Raw genomic sequence first — 13370 nt, 5'->3', positions numbered from 1 at the left:
TACCCATATGTTATGAAAGGTAATGGACCCCTGTATACGCCCATATAACTATATAGGGTAATAATACCTCATCAAAGGGGATAAATTAGGTCAAAAACCCCCGAAATTTGAATTTTTGGCAATTTTTTACCCATGAAAGGGAACGACATAGACACCCAATACTAATAGAGGTACATACTATGGTCCTAGGCTACCACACCAAATTTTTAGATTTGGCAATTTCCAAAATTTAAGGGGGGTGGTCCTAGGTACCCCTGCCAAAATTTAGGGGGTGGGCCAAGGTACCCTTGCCAAAATTTAGAGGGGGTGGTCCTAGGTACCCCTAGGTCATTGACCCCGACCAAGGTCATTGACCTTTCACCCCGGTCATAAAAGAGAGTGAGGATGAGTCATTCGGGCGAACGCCTACCACTACTACTGTATTCATACATTTAACAAGGAAATTTCATTCTGTAATATCCGACAAGGAGGAAAAATGCGAGATAAGAGATGGCAACACTGCAACCAAATCGTCTGTTTCTGAAATGTCTACCCACGATTTATTATTATTATTATTATTATTATTATTATTATTATTATTATTATTATTATTATTATTATTATTAGTTTTTAAGCATAAACTTCATATTAGAAGAGAAGAGCCGTCAGACACGCCGTTCCTACGAGTCTTCCTATGGATGGAGCCTGGACTATGACGTTAGCGCAGCGTAAGTAGACCTACTATTTGTAGTGTTTTTATCGAATGTCATCAAAGTGCAGCGTCAGTGGAGAGGTGAGTTTGGTACTGAACCACCAACCCGCCTAACAATCAAACGCATTGTTGACCTCAAGAACCTTCGCCAAAAGATTACAGACGTACAGTATGTGCATCGGTCTCCATTGATACATTGACCGCTGTAGCTGCAGTGACCACTCGTCGTCTGTTAGGTGTTTGGCCGCTAACATCCAACATTTTGAACATCTAATGTAAACATATGCTTAGTTGAAGGTTTGTAACACATGTTTGAACAATAATTGAATGTAATTAATAAGTTATGATATATAGGGTTTTTTTCTTGAACAGTATATACATTTTTCTGGTGCACTCTGTATAAACACTTTTAATAATAATAATAATATAGGCTACTTGAAAATTTCTCATAACTAAAATTGAATGAAAATATAAATTCTTCATTTGTTCTCGGAGCCGCCCGGTTTTTATGGACGAGTACAGCACGTAAATGCATGGGATGGAAATGCAACGAAGGCTACATACATTTTCAGCCAGTGATCGAAATACATAGTGTGTTGTTGTTGTTGTTGTTTCAAATGCAATTGTGATATGTGTGTGTGCGCACGCATCGTACAGTATGTATGGATTAACTGGCAATAGAATAAAAAACACTAAAATATTTATTAATTCATTAACTTTAGAAATGTTTCCCAATTTTGGTGTATTATGTCTAGTATTAAGAAGCAATGCAGTTTTAGGGTTAGCTCTTTGCGGCATCGAGAAATACTTATTTTATACTCCTATCTTGCACGGGAATAATAATAATAATAATAATAATAATAATAATAATAATAATAATAATAATAATAATAATAATAATAATAATAATAATAATAATAGTATTTCGTTAAAATTAACACCAAATTCACCGAACATGTGTTTATATGACGAATGACTGAAAATATTTTGGCCTGACATGTAGGAATTAACACTTCAACTAAGTCGACCAAGTGATTCAAAAAATGAATCACTATGAAAGAACCAGCAGAATGCCTACCAGAGTAACGCAAAATTTGCACCACCATGCAGAACCATCCTATAAAATTATGATGCAAAAAATGCATCATTATGCTACAAGAAGGTAGACCAATATTCATAGAACATGACTGAGATAAAATGTACTAGTTTGTGCATTATATGTAGGGCTAAAGGAAATTACAATGTATTGTTGTTCAAATCACAACTGGGGGATATTTTCAACATGGCCGTTAACAATAATATTGTAGGCTAAAAGTTTAACAGTAGTTTCGAATTCAGAATTTGTTTGGTGTTATATGTACGCACATTTAATTTTATCAATTGTTCGAAAGTAATTAAGAAAAAAAAAAAATAGAAAAAGATGCATTTATGCAAGACACTCATGCACTCGGTTCTGGATTCTTTTCACAACCTGAAGCTTGTCCTTTTTGTTATTTTTTTCTGCCTTATTGTAACTAACGTTCTCTACATGTATTTTTTTTAGTACGAAAAAGTAAAAGTTCTACTTTCACCCCATCGAAGTTTGTATTCAATTAAACAACCTTCCCCCCATCCTATTTCAGAAAATAAATAAATTGAAAGGAAAAGAAAAAAAACATCTCTGGATAGTTTTGTATCCGTAAACGAAAAACATGATTGTCAATTGTTTTCTGAATAGCGTTTATATCCTCGTCAAATAGTACGTCCCGTCCCTTCCCATCCCCTAAGTAAACTCCTGTTGCCTGCCTGTTTTCTTTCTCTCTCGCTTCTCACAGTTTGCCTTTGCCACCGGATCCAGTTTGTTGTTTACGCTTGTAAATGGTCCGCTTATTTTAGAGGGTTTCAATTTACTGTGTTGATTCAATATTCCACGAGTGTAAGCGGGAGATGTTATGAGAAAATTAATTTTCTGTGTTGGTGGCGAAAATGACAAGAGAGAGAAAGAGCGAGTTTCAGTTGTGTGAACTAACCAGCTCAGTCAGCGAAGCTTCTACAACCCTTTCTCCCTCCCTCCCCCATTTTTTCCAAGCTATTTAGCCAGTGGTAGACTTCCGAATGATTGCGTCAAGAGTCGTATATCATAAAATAAAAACTAAAATAGAAAAAAAATAGCGAAAATGAATGTATAGAAAACAGCCAATGCAAGAAGTTTCTCAACAGCCAGACTACGTAAATGGAGTGTTTCTACGGATAGAGTTGAATAATTAAACTAATTTCATAGCTTTAATAACTTTTTCATTATAAATATATGTTTTCGTTAGTTTCGCATCGTTCATTTTTTTTAAAGTAAGGGAACTGTTTTCAAAAGGAAGTATTTCCCATTTTCATCTAACACTTAAAATATATTGCTTATATAGTTCTTAATATTGTGTGTTGGGAAACAGATTTTGTAAGAAAAAAATGCATAAGATAATTTAATATGTGCTAAGATGGGGAATATAAGGAGAATATCCAGGCTGGCTAGGGAGGACGGAAGCAGCCAAAGACGAGGGGAAAATTCAGTCATGTGGGTGAGAGGACACCTAACATTCATGTAAAACCTTTTTCTCTTTGTAAAATCTTAGTTAAAAAAAAAATCTGAGCCAAGTAAGGTCTCTCGTGTATGATATTTTGTAATTACAAAATTTACTTTATTTCAATGTAACTTTATTGTGTTTTTGCATTTTCATATAATCTCTCTCAGTGTTAATAAAGTTTGCTTACTCAAGTATTCCTCCCAGTTTTTTTACTTACTTCCACAGAAAAGAGATAAAAACCATTATTTTTAAATTAACAGCGGTAGATACTCTACACTGCCGATACTATAACATTCTTACATTTTTATTAATCATGGCTCCCCTGGCGACATGCTAATGCTCACATTCTTTTTTGGCTAAATTTTACATATTTTATACCAAATTCTATTTTTTTAAAAATTTTTTTCTCTATTTCTTGGTTAAGGCTGATGGGTTTCTCAGTGCAATTATTTTTATAAATTTAATATCCTTATAATTTTTGTTTTGTTGAGTGATTCCGTATGCCGTTAACGCGCAGTGCAGTTCAATCACGGAAATTGGGTGTAACCTTCACCGAGATGCAGTCGGTTACAAACAATCTTACTAATTCCTGGTTACATTCCAACCCCCCAGCACCAGCTCCCACCTCACAACATTTCTCTCATCAGATTAACAATGTTACATCAAGTCCTCAAGTTAATGGATCGCCCTTAACTAACATTTCAAACCTATCCGTTGTTAGTCCCCCAACTCACAGCACAGGGCCGACATTATCGGCCACTTCACCAGCCACACACCGACACACACAAAAAGGTGTTGTTCTAGTTATATACTGATACAGTGGGGGAATGTGTTGGGAAACAGATTTTGTAAGAAAAAAATGCATAAGATAATTTAATATGTGCTAAGATGAAGAACTATTAAAATGTTTTGTTCAAATAACTTGGCCTAAGGGACAAGATAAACAAACGAACAAGGCCTCTTAATTGTTTAAAAAAGAGATAAAGTGGGGAATATAAGGAGAATATCCAGGCTGGCTAGGGAGGACGGAAGCAGCCAAAGACGAGGGGAAAATTCAGTCATGTGGGTGAGAGGACACCTAACATTCATGTAAAACCTTTTTCTCTTTGTAAAATCTTAGTTAAAAAAAAATCTGAGCCAAGTAAGGTCTCTCGTGTATGATATTTTGTAATTACAAAATTTACTTTATTTCAATGTAACTTTATTGTGTTTTTGCATTTTCATATAATCTCTCTCAGTGTTAATAAAGTTTGCTTACTCAAGTATTCCTCCCAGTTCTTTTACTTACTTCCACAGAAAAGAGATAAAAACCATTATTTTTAAATTAACAGCGGTAGATACTCTACACTGCCGATACTATAACATTCTTACATTTTTATTAATCAATTGAAAGCAACTATGGTTATACGTTGCTTGTCTGATTCATTTGCAATGCATCCAGTAGTATGGACAAGAAAAACTACGAAAAGAACTCATTTTGTATTCAAATGAGTGCGTTAACTTCTATTTTAATACAGCATAGATAGAGGCGGATTTAAAAGGTAAAAACTAAGGGGGGGGGCAGCAAGAACCCAGATTATCCCTAGGAACGCCAAGGTATTTTTGGATTCCATGGAGCACCAACGGAGGGGCCTCTGAGGCCCACAGCCTAAAGGGTATTATTTCTCACGGAAAATAATTTATCTTGTCTGATGTGAACTTGGGATGTCTAAGACATCATCATATATTTTTATTCTCTATTATTACGAGGTTTCTAAGTACAGTGTTGCCAATATGTGTGTAATTGTTTAAGTTACCATTTTTTATTTAAGTCAGTAACTATGATCTATTTATTTTATTTGTTTGTGTAGAAAAAACTATCAAATAGATCAATAGCAACTTAGTACAGTGTAGAATGTGTAGAAAGGCGGCTTCTAAAAGCATTTTGGTGGTGGTGCAGTAAAGTGGGGTAATGGAGAAAAGTGAAGCTTACTTTAGTATTCCAATGAATTCAGGATTAATCTTATAATTCCATCCCGGCTATCCTTGGAATGGCGAAATTCTTTCAAATTTTGTTTCCGCGAAAAGATAGACAGTGTGAGGAACGTTCATTGGACACTATAGGGGATTTCACCAGAGAAGAAGTGTTGCTAACACAATATAAGTCACAATTTTTCTAGTAGCAAACGTCAGGGCTTTGCACCAATTGAATGAACATGTAAAACGTAAGCAAACAAGCTACGACTTGTCTGTCAGTTTTGTAAACATCAACACTACGACATCATGAGTATTACAAGGGATTCATTGCAAGAAACGTATCACTACTTCCATGTGTTCCATATGCGTTGTCAAATAAAATGTTCAAATCACTATCTTTTGCATCAAAATCTGACAGGATTATTTCCACTTTGCTATATTCGAGGTCACTACCTTCTATGTCAGATTGATTTAAAAGTTCTTTAAGTTCTTTTTCAATTGAACTTTGGCGAGGAGCATGATTTGCCATTATTCCAATGCTGCTGCAGATACCCACATACAGTCACAGTCACAGAATAACGAACTGACAATTTCTTATGAAATATGCGTCTTCAGTCAGTGTTGAAGGCTGCTGCTTCTAGATTCTATGATTAAAAATACTTGATAGCACCAGAGGTGGAGCAGTATAGTTCTTTCGCATCACTATTGAAACTTGATTCTGTGTGCAGTTGGCAACACTCCACCAGAATAATAGCTCAGAGTGCCCCTGCATGTTGTAATACCAAAATTGTTTCAAAGGAAAATAAAATAATAAGCCAAAACATTGGAATATAACAGCGTATGCGGTGGATAAAACCTTAGTACCACCAAAAGGGAAGGAAGAGGCTCTGAGGCCCAGAGCACTTTCTTTATTTATAAATAGAAAAAACAAAACACTAAAAACTAAGCAAGTACGTTTTATGATTAATGGGGTCAAGCTTGACAATATCATTTTTTAAAAAGATTTTTAATGCAATTAGAAGTGTTACAAAATGTAAGAAAAATAATTTGTGGGCCTCCAAGACCCTCCCCCCTTGGTGTTCCTAGGGTTATGATAAATATATCATAAAAAACTTTTAAAAAACTGGATGCTAGCCCACCGGCCCCCTGGCTCGATCTGCCACTGAGCATAGATGTTTTCTTCCCACCTGCATAGCAAAAGAACATAATAAGGGAGGACATAATAAGCTGTTATAGTGTCAAATATAGAAGAAATTAGGTGAAAGTGATAATTTCTAGATAGACATTTGCAAATATATATCAATATACGAGCACCCTAGCATAAGTTCCAGTTATTTCAGCGTCGGTCATTGTAACCGACCGTTTATCGGTTACATTTCTGTTTAAGTTGGCTCCTGTATTTTGATGTTTACCGGTTGTTCATGCAGCGTTAAAGTTGGTTCGTGTATTGTAACACTGCACCCTAGTGCTTCCAAAGATTCGTTTTGATGTTAATTTGTTTCGTTGCCAATGAAATAAATGGCACAAGAGGTGATTAGTTTTATATGCGATATGCAAAACACATATGAGACACGCAAACACACCAATAATTTACCACGAAAATTTCGAACTGTTTCTTTCTACAATTGCTTCGCGTTACTGTAATAATTCCACTCATGTTATAGCTTAATATAGTGAAATTTAATTAACACTTTTACTCTATTTCAATTTACTTTACCTTATAGAAATATCAATCCAGAACTACGATTGGAAGAAAATTTAACTTTTCATGCTATTTCACTCCGTTGCTTTCCGTCGTTCTTTTGTTAAGAACGTAGCGATCATTTCTGGTTATTCCCGCAAGAGGGCATTCGGATCACTATTAGAGAAAACGAAATGCTAAAAGATAAACATGGCGGATCGAAACGCAGCCAAAATTCTTCGTTACCGGGGTGACTGGTAAATAATGACCAGAAAGGAGTAAGTGCATATTTCTAAATTATTAAATATAGTTCTCGGTAAGTTAGAAATTAGAAATATATATACATAATCGTGATCTTTAAGGTTAGATTCTTGTATCGATATGTATTTATGGTAAAACTGTGTTAATTACAGTCGAAGATATAATATTTAAAAACGCGTTTATTAAGGTCTGGTGACGCGAGAAAGATGACGCAGTGAAACGCCGTTTTACAGTGTAAGAAGAACGATGGCTTAGGTCAGCTCCTCAAAACTTAGAAATTTCGTAACCAAAAGTGTAGAATTTTGGAAGTTAACCTAGTATAAATTATTAATTGGAATAACCTGACTTATTTTGGAAGAAAAGGAACACTGAGGAGTCTGACCGAAGTAAAAATTCATTGAAACAAGTTTTGGCCAAAAGCCATCGAGTGTTACTTCCGCCATTACGAGTGATATGAAGTAATGGGGCAGGAAGTATAGTTGTCGAAGTTCATTTCATCGGATACTGGAACCAGGGTCCCATATTTAATAGGACGTGGGACTAATACCCGAGGAGATCAGTTTCGACGTGTAAATACATAGGTTTGCTACCCTATTCTGTCCTGTGAAGCCATAGATCCAGGTGACAAGGACCGAGAGGACTATTTGTAGGAACCTCCATTAATTTGGTAATCTCTATCCATTTTATTTTATTTTCTTCTTGTTCCGATCATAAACGGATTCACTAATTCACCAAATGGAGTGCTTCGAAGTAAATATGTGTAGTTAAAGCAAAAGGCGTTACGCGTTTAGACAGCTCATCTCATTTCCACTCAATAAAAAGATATATAAGCATATGTGATCAACATTGGAAATTGTTGGTGAATTTTACTTTGGGCGCACCGCTTGATATTAATGTGCCTCTAATATTTTGCCATGTCAGAATTGATACATTCCTTTCTTATTGCTAGATTAAGTAAAATTTTTTTTCACTCTGAGATGTCATTTTGAACGTGTGCCTCATTAAATAATGTGTTTAGGTTGCTTAGGTTAGGTAAGATTTAAATTGAACGTGTCCCATAATATACAGCTATCTTGATTGTTAGGTTAGGAAATCAGATTGTGTGCTTACTATTAAATAATATACTTTTGCGTTGTCTGGTGATATATTCCGGGAAATGTATACTTTGATTGCTTGTTTAGGTTAGGTAAATTGAACTTGTGCGTTTACGGTTAAATAATGTCCTGTTATTTTGTCTCGTGATATATTTTGGGAAATGTATACTTTGATTGCCTGCTTAGGTTACGTAAATTAAACTTGTGTGCTTACGGTAAAATAATGTCCTGTTATTTTGTTTCGCGATTTTTTTTAAACATGTATTTCAATTGCGTAGGTTAGGGCTTTATGTAGGTTAAGAAAATTATATTCTGAACGTGATTTCGTATATATATATATATATAACTTGGATCTTAAATGTGAAAGGGTTTCGGTAAATTAGGATAGTAAGTGTACCGTGTTCATTGCTGTTGTCTCATGATATGCGAGTGCATACTTGATCTGTGCAGATTTCAGCTAACCTCCAGTTGTAGTTTTTCTTTATATTTTAAAAAAAATCTTGTTCGAATATGCTTCCGTGCAAGACTCTGTCTTGGGCACATATTTAGTTTAAAGGTGCCATTAACGCACTATGAATTTCTTACATATTTGCCTCATCGGAAGTCAACATAGCTGACTCATGTTCAACTTTATTGATAAACATATACGTACTTACATTTATTCAATTTGTCGTTCTTAAACACAATCTGAAATTTTATCATGTGTCCGTTGCTCTTGAGAATTAATGACATTATATTGTGAAGTTAAAGTGATAATAAAGTTGATAATGACGTTCTAATCTCTCGTAAGATATGTAAACCCTGGCGTAGAGAAGTGGAAGTAAGCTTTTTTTTTCTCGTTTGTAAATATCTCATCTCATTAATAGTAGATTTTTTTCAGTAGATGTATTATGTACGGTTGATATATGCTACTTACTTGTCCTAGAGTACAATGAGAATGTAGTAGCAGTCATGTAGGGCTTATGTTGTCGCCTCACTTAAATTGGTGACAGGGTTATAAACAATGAACGTCTACTTAGTAATAATCTTAGTAATAATAATGTCATGTTGTTAAATGAGTGACTAGAGCATATGGATCATTAGTTCTTGAGTGATCACGAACTGAATATGTATCATAAAGATACCAAAATTTGAGAATTGATACAATGTTTATATTAAGTCAATGTAATAATATAATATCGTAAGTGATTTGAACATACTGCGATGTAGGCAAATATTTGACAAACATTATTCTGTTGCTCCTGATAATTGTTACAATGTAACTGTTGACTGATTGGCACAAATAAACAATCACGACAAAATTTCAATTCTATAATTTCGAATACTGCTCATAGAGTTAAGCATATGTAAGTTTGATACTATTTTTTTTCTTTCATTCAATTTTGTTAATGACGTCGAGTCGTCTTTCATTTCGATTAGCCACTCAACAAGAATCTGAAATCTTTTGATAAATTTGTTGCGCATGTTTGAATTGATTTTTTTCTCTTTCTTCAACTACCGTAATATTTGGGCTGTTATAATTGGCGAAAGCTAACATAACCTAAACATTAAGGTTAAAGAATTGTAAAATAAAACGGTTTGTTATAATTGGCTTCGTTCAATCAGGATATATTTATTTATTTTGATGTTAAGACATAACCAAAGAAAATGGTTTGTTTTATCATCAAGTGATTGTAGACGGGCCATAACCACCTTTTTTCTTTTAAATAAAAATTGTATTTAAATTTAAAACCACATTTTAGGGATAGTGCGTAGATATATTGTAGCTTCCTACAAAAACACGTATACACTCATTCCTCATTTTAACTTACTAAAAGAGGTCAATAGCGATTCAATGTTGTCAAATACCCATAATTCCCGACACTAAATCTGCACTATGTAATATCCACAATTACATTACGAAAGAGATTGAAAACTATGTGATATTCACAATTGCTTTACTGTACTTTTAAGTAAAGTACACTTTCCAATCTGATAGTGTACAATATCTGTTGCACTGTAAATATATATTACAATAAATTGAACATATTTAGTTTAAAATATGGATCTTCAAACTGAATCGGCTGCTTTAGATTTTGTTAATTCCTACGAAAATCCGTAAAACCGAATGATGAGTGTATTGTATTCTGTTAAGTGTATATTCCTATCGAGAGTATATTCTTCTTGATCACCCTGTATACGGTAGATTATATAATACGTACATCTTCAGTCTCAGCTATTAAGTACAATATAGTACTCCTAAGTATTTTACATCCATTTAGTTTTCTGTATATTCCCGATATTCATAATTCCTTATGCTTATACATATTCACGAATAATATGTTTATTCTTATTATTTTAAGTTTGAATCTAGGAGTGCGTCCAAACTACGCCGTGTTCATGAACATTTTATTGTGTACGCACATGTTACGATGTGTTATCAACATTTTGATGATTTCATAACCATTTTTCAAATGCTCATGAACATTTTAACGTGTTTATCAATTTCAACATTGGCAAATGTTAATAAAATAGTCATTTTTAACCAAAAAAAAAAAAAAAAAGTGAAATATACAAGTTGATTTGTTGTGTTGAATGTATGAAATGGTTATAATAAATAAAATTATGAATGAGGGAATTATGAAAATAAAAATAAACGAAAGTATGATATATGAATGTTAGGGATAAAATTATTGGTTGGAGGGGAAGCTACAAAATAAACTGGTGGAAAAAGATGAAAACAGAATTGAACTTTTATGATAGAATGGAAACAGAAGTAAACATACGAGTAACTTATAGCAACGACAAATACCTATAATGAATAGGCATGCATTTAAAACTACTTTTAAGATAATTACTAAAGAATCGGCTTCAAACTTGTCTCTGATAATTGCAGATCAAGAATACCGGATTAGAAAGTTTATAATGATTACTAACACAGCGTTATTTACTGTAAATCGAATCTTAATATCTGACAGTTCTATTCCTATGATCGACAACACATTTTTATTAGATGCCTCGCTAAAGTTCGAATAGCAAGGCATGAAGATACTGATTACAATCAGCGGCCCAAAAATGTGTCTTCAACATTGGAGAGGACGGGTATGATGGTTCCCCAATATATATATATATATATATATATAGAGAGAGAGAGAGAGAGAGAGAGAGGATGTTAATGAACTATACCGACAAACTGTAAGAGGTGATTCCTCACATCAAAATAAGAGAAAAAGTTCATATGGAGCTATTGCAAAAAGTGCATAGTTTCAGAGCTAGGGCTGTCCAAAGTGATGAAAAAGCTAAACTTCAATAGGCCCTATTTCGAATTCCAAAAACTGTGGATGGTGGTTCTTATCAGCGTAAAGGAAGTCACGCATACGCAATCCAAAAAATGCATATTTCATCAATTGTTAATAGGTGTAGAAGGTATTCCCTACAGGGTGCAATTCTCATATATGTTTCCAATAGAGTTTTCAGATATACCCTGATTTCAAGAAGGATCCAAAGTAGGCAGAAGGTAAGCCTTGACAACAATGGATATCCAATGTTTCCGAGGGAAGTGTTAGGAACCGGCAGCTTCATGTTTCTTTGTGTTCGAAATAACGTGTGATGAAATGTATTTCGTCACGGTATATTTCACGTTTTCTTCACTTGTAAGCCTGAAAGTAAACATCGCACCATGCGTTTTCCCGAGTACGAGAGACCGTGTTGCTGACAATCCTTAACACTTCCGACATCGCGCCAAAGGATTCCGTGTTCTTTGCTATCAAGGCTTATCGTTTTCCTACTTTAGACCAATCATAACGTCAGAGCATATTTCAAAATTTGGTTGATGGCATGTCTGGGAATTTCACCCTGTAGAGAATAATCTGTACACCCATTGGACATTAGTGAAATATGCATTTTCGGATTGCTTATGCGTGACTTCCTTTACGCTGATGAGGACAACAATCCACAGTCTCTCGAATTTGAAATAGGGCCTCTTGAAATTTGGCTTTTTCGAGATTTTGGACAGCCCTAGCTCTGAAACTATGCTCTTTTCGTCATAGGTCCATATGATTTTTCTCATATTTTGATGTGAGGAATCACCTCTTATACTTTGTCGGTATAGTTCATTAACACTCTGTATATATGTAAGCGATGTTCAAAATACTTATGAAGTAGAAAAACAATGCTGTGGAGGATCAGGGGAGCAGAGTTGTCTTCAAGATTGGGAGGCAACCAGATTTGATGCTTATTCTGGGAGGACAATTTCATCTCACTTTACTTTGTGGCAATCGGACACAAATCATCACATTCTCCCCAAAAAACGCATTTCAAATCTGATTATTGGGGGGAAAAGTCCCCCCAAGTTCCAAGATTGGAGGGAGCATGTCCCCCTCATCCCCCCGGGATTTGCGCCAGTGGTTATAATATGCATTTTGTTTAAGTATGCCTTATCCCAGTACTTGATAAGCTTGTCGTAGGTAAGGATAGATTAGCTAAGTCTAGAACTGCTTTGGTTACTTTAGATCAATTTAGGTTATAGTTGGTTATGGTTATATAAGTCAGATTATAGGTAGCCCTAGGTAGTATACTTCGAGTACCCTTACCTTAAGTTATGATTTAAAGATTTAAAAAAAACTTCAGACTACTTTTAACTGTGAAAATATTCTCTTTACCAGCTCAATTCAATTATGCAACGTAAGACATTATTGTGTGGATTTTTAGAGAAAAATGTAGATTTCCTAGAGTTAATTTAAAATATTCATAGCTCAGGCCCTAATTAACGTTAACATGAAACAAGAAGCACGGCACATAGTATAGAACAAATAGTCTGAACATGTATGGCTTACGCACAATTAACATACCGCCAACTCAGGGAGCGGAGAAAAAAGTGCCCCAAATATGGTTCTTATTTTGTTCTGACTCACAATATGTTAAATAGTTGGCTACCTCTGCTCTAAACAATGTGGTACACATAATGCAACAAATATTATATTATATATTGTACTATAAGGTACTTACCTATATAATTTAAGTATAATCGCACCATAACATACTACAAAACCGAGTTCTCTACACCATGGTTCCACAAAACATTGGACAATGGAGGGCTCAAAGAAGCGAATTACCACCTGAGAGGGAAGAAGAGAAGATATTTAAAATATTTT

The 13370-nt window shown here is 34.5% G+C and overlaps 1 protein-coding gene across 2 annotated transcripts in view; it reads right to left on the bottom strand.

Moving 5' to 3' along the window:
• smog (G-protein coupled receptor 158 smog) overlaps window positions 1-13370 on the bottom strand; it is a 337058-nt gene that overhangs the window by 83140 nt on the left and 240548 nt on the right. For both annotated transcript variants that reach the window (XM_081757949.1, XM_081757953.1), the window contains exon 7: window positions 13225-13334. In XM_081757949.1, coding sequence (XP_081614075.1) covers window positions 13225-13334 — 110 coding nt within the window. The remainder of the gene's footprint in view (window positions 1-13224; window positions 13335-13370) is intronic.

This window comes from Thermobia domestica, chromosome 1 (assembly GCF_964235325.1).
Source record: "Thermobia domestica chromosome 1, izTheDome1.hap1.1, whole genome shotgun sequence".
NCBI lineage: Eukaryota > Metazoa > Arthropoda > Insecta > Zygentoma > Lepismatidae > Thermobia > Thermobia domestica.
Note: the sequence above shows the minus strand (reverse complement) of the source record. Positions and strands in the feature narration are given on the sequence as shown.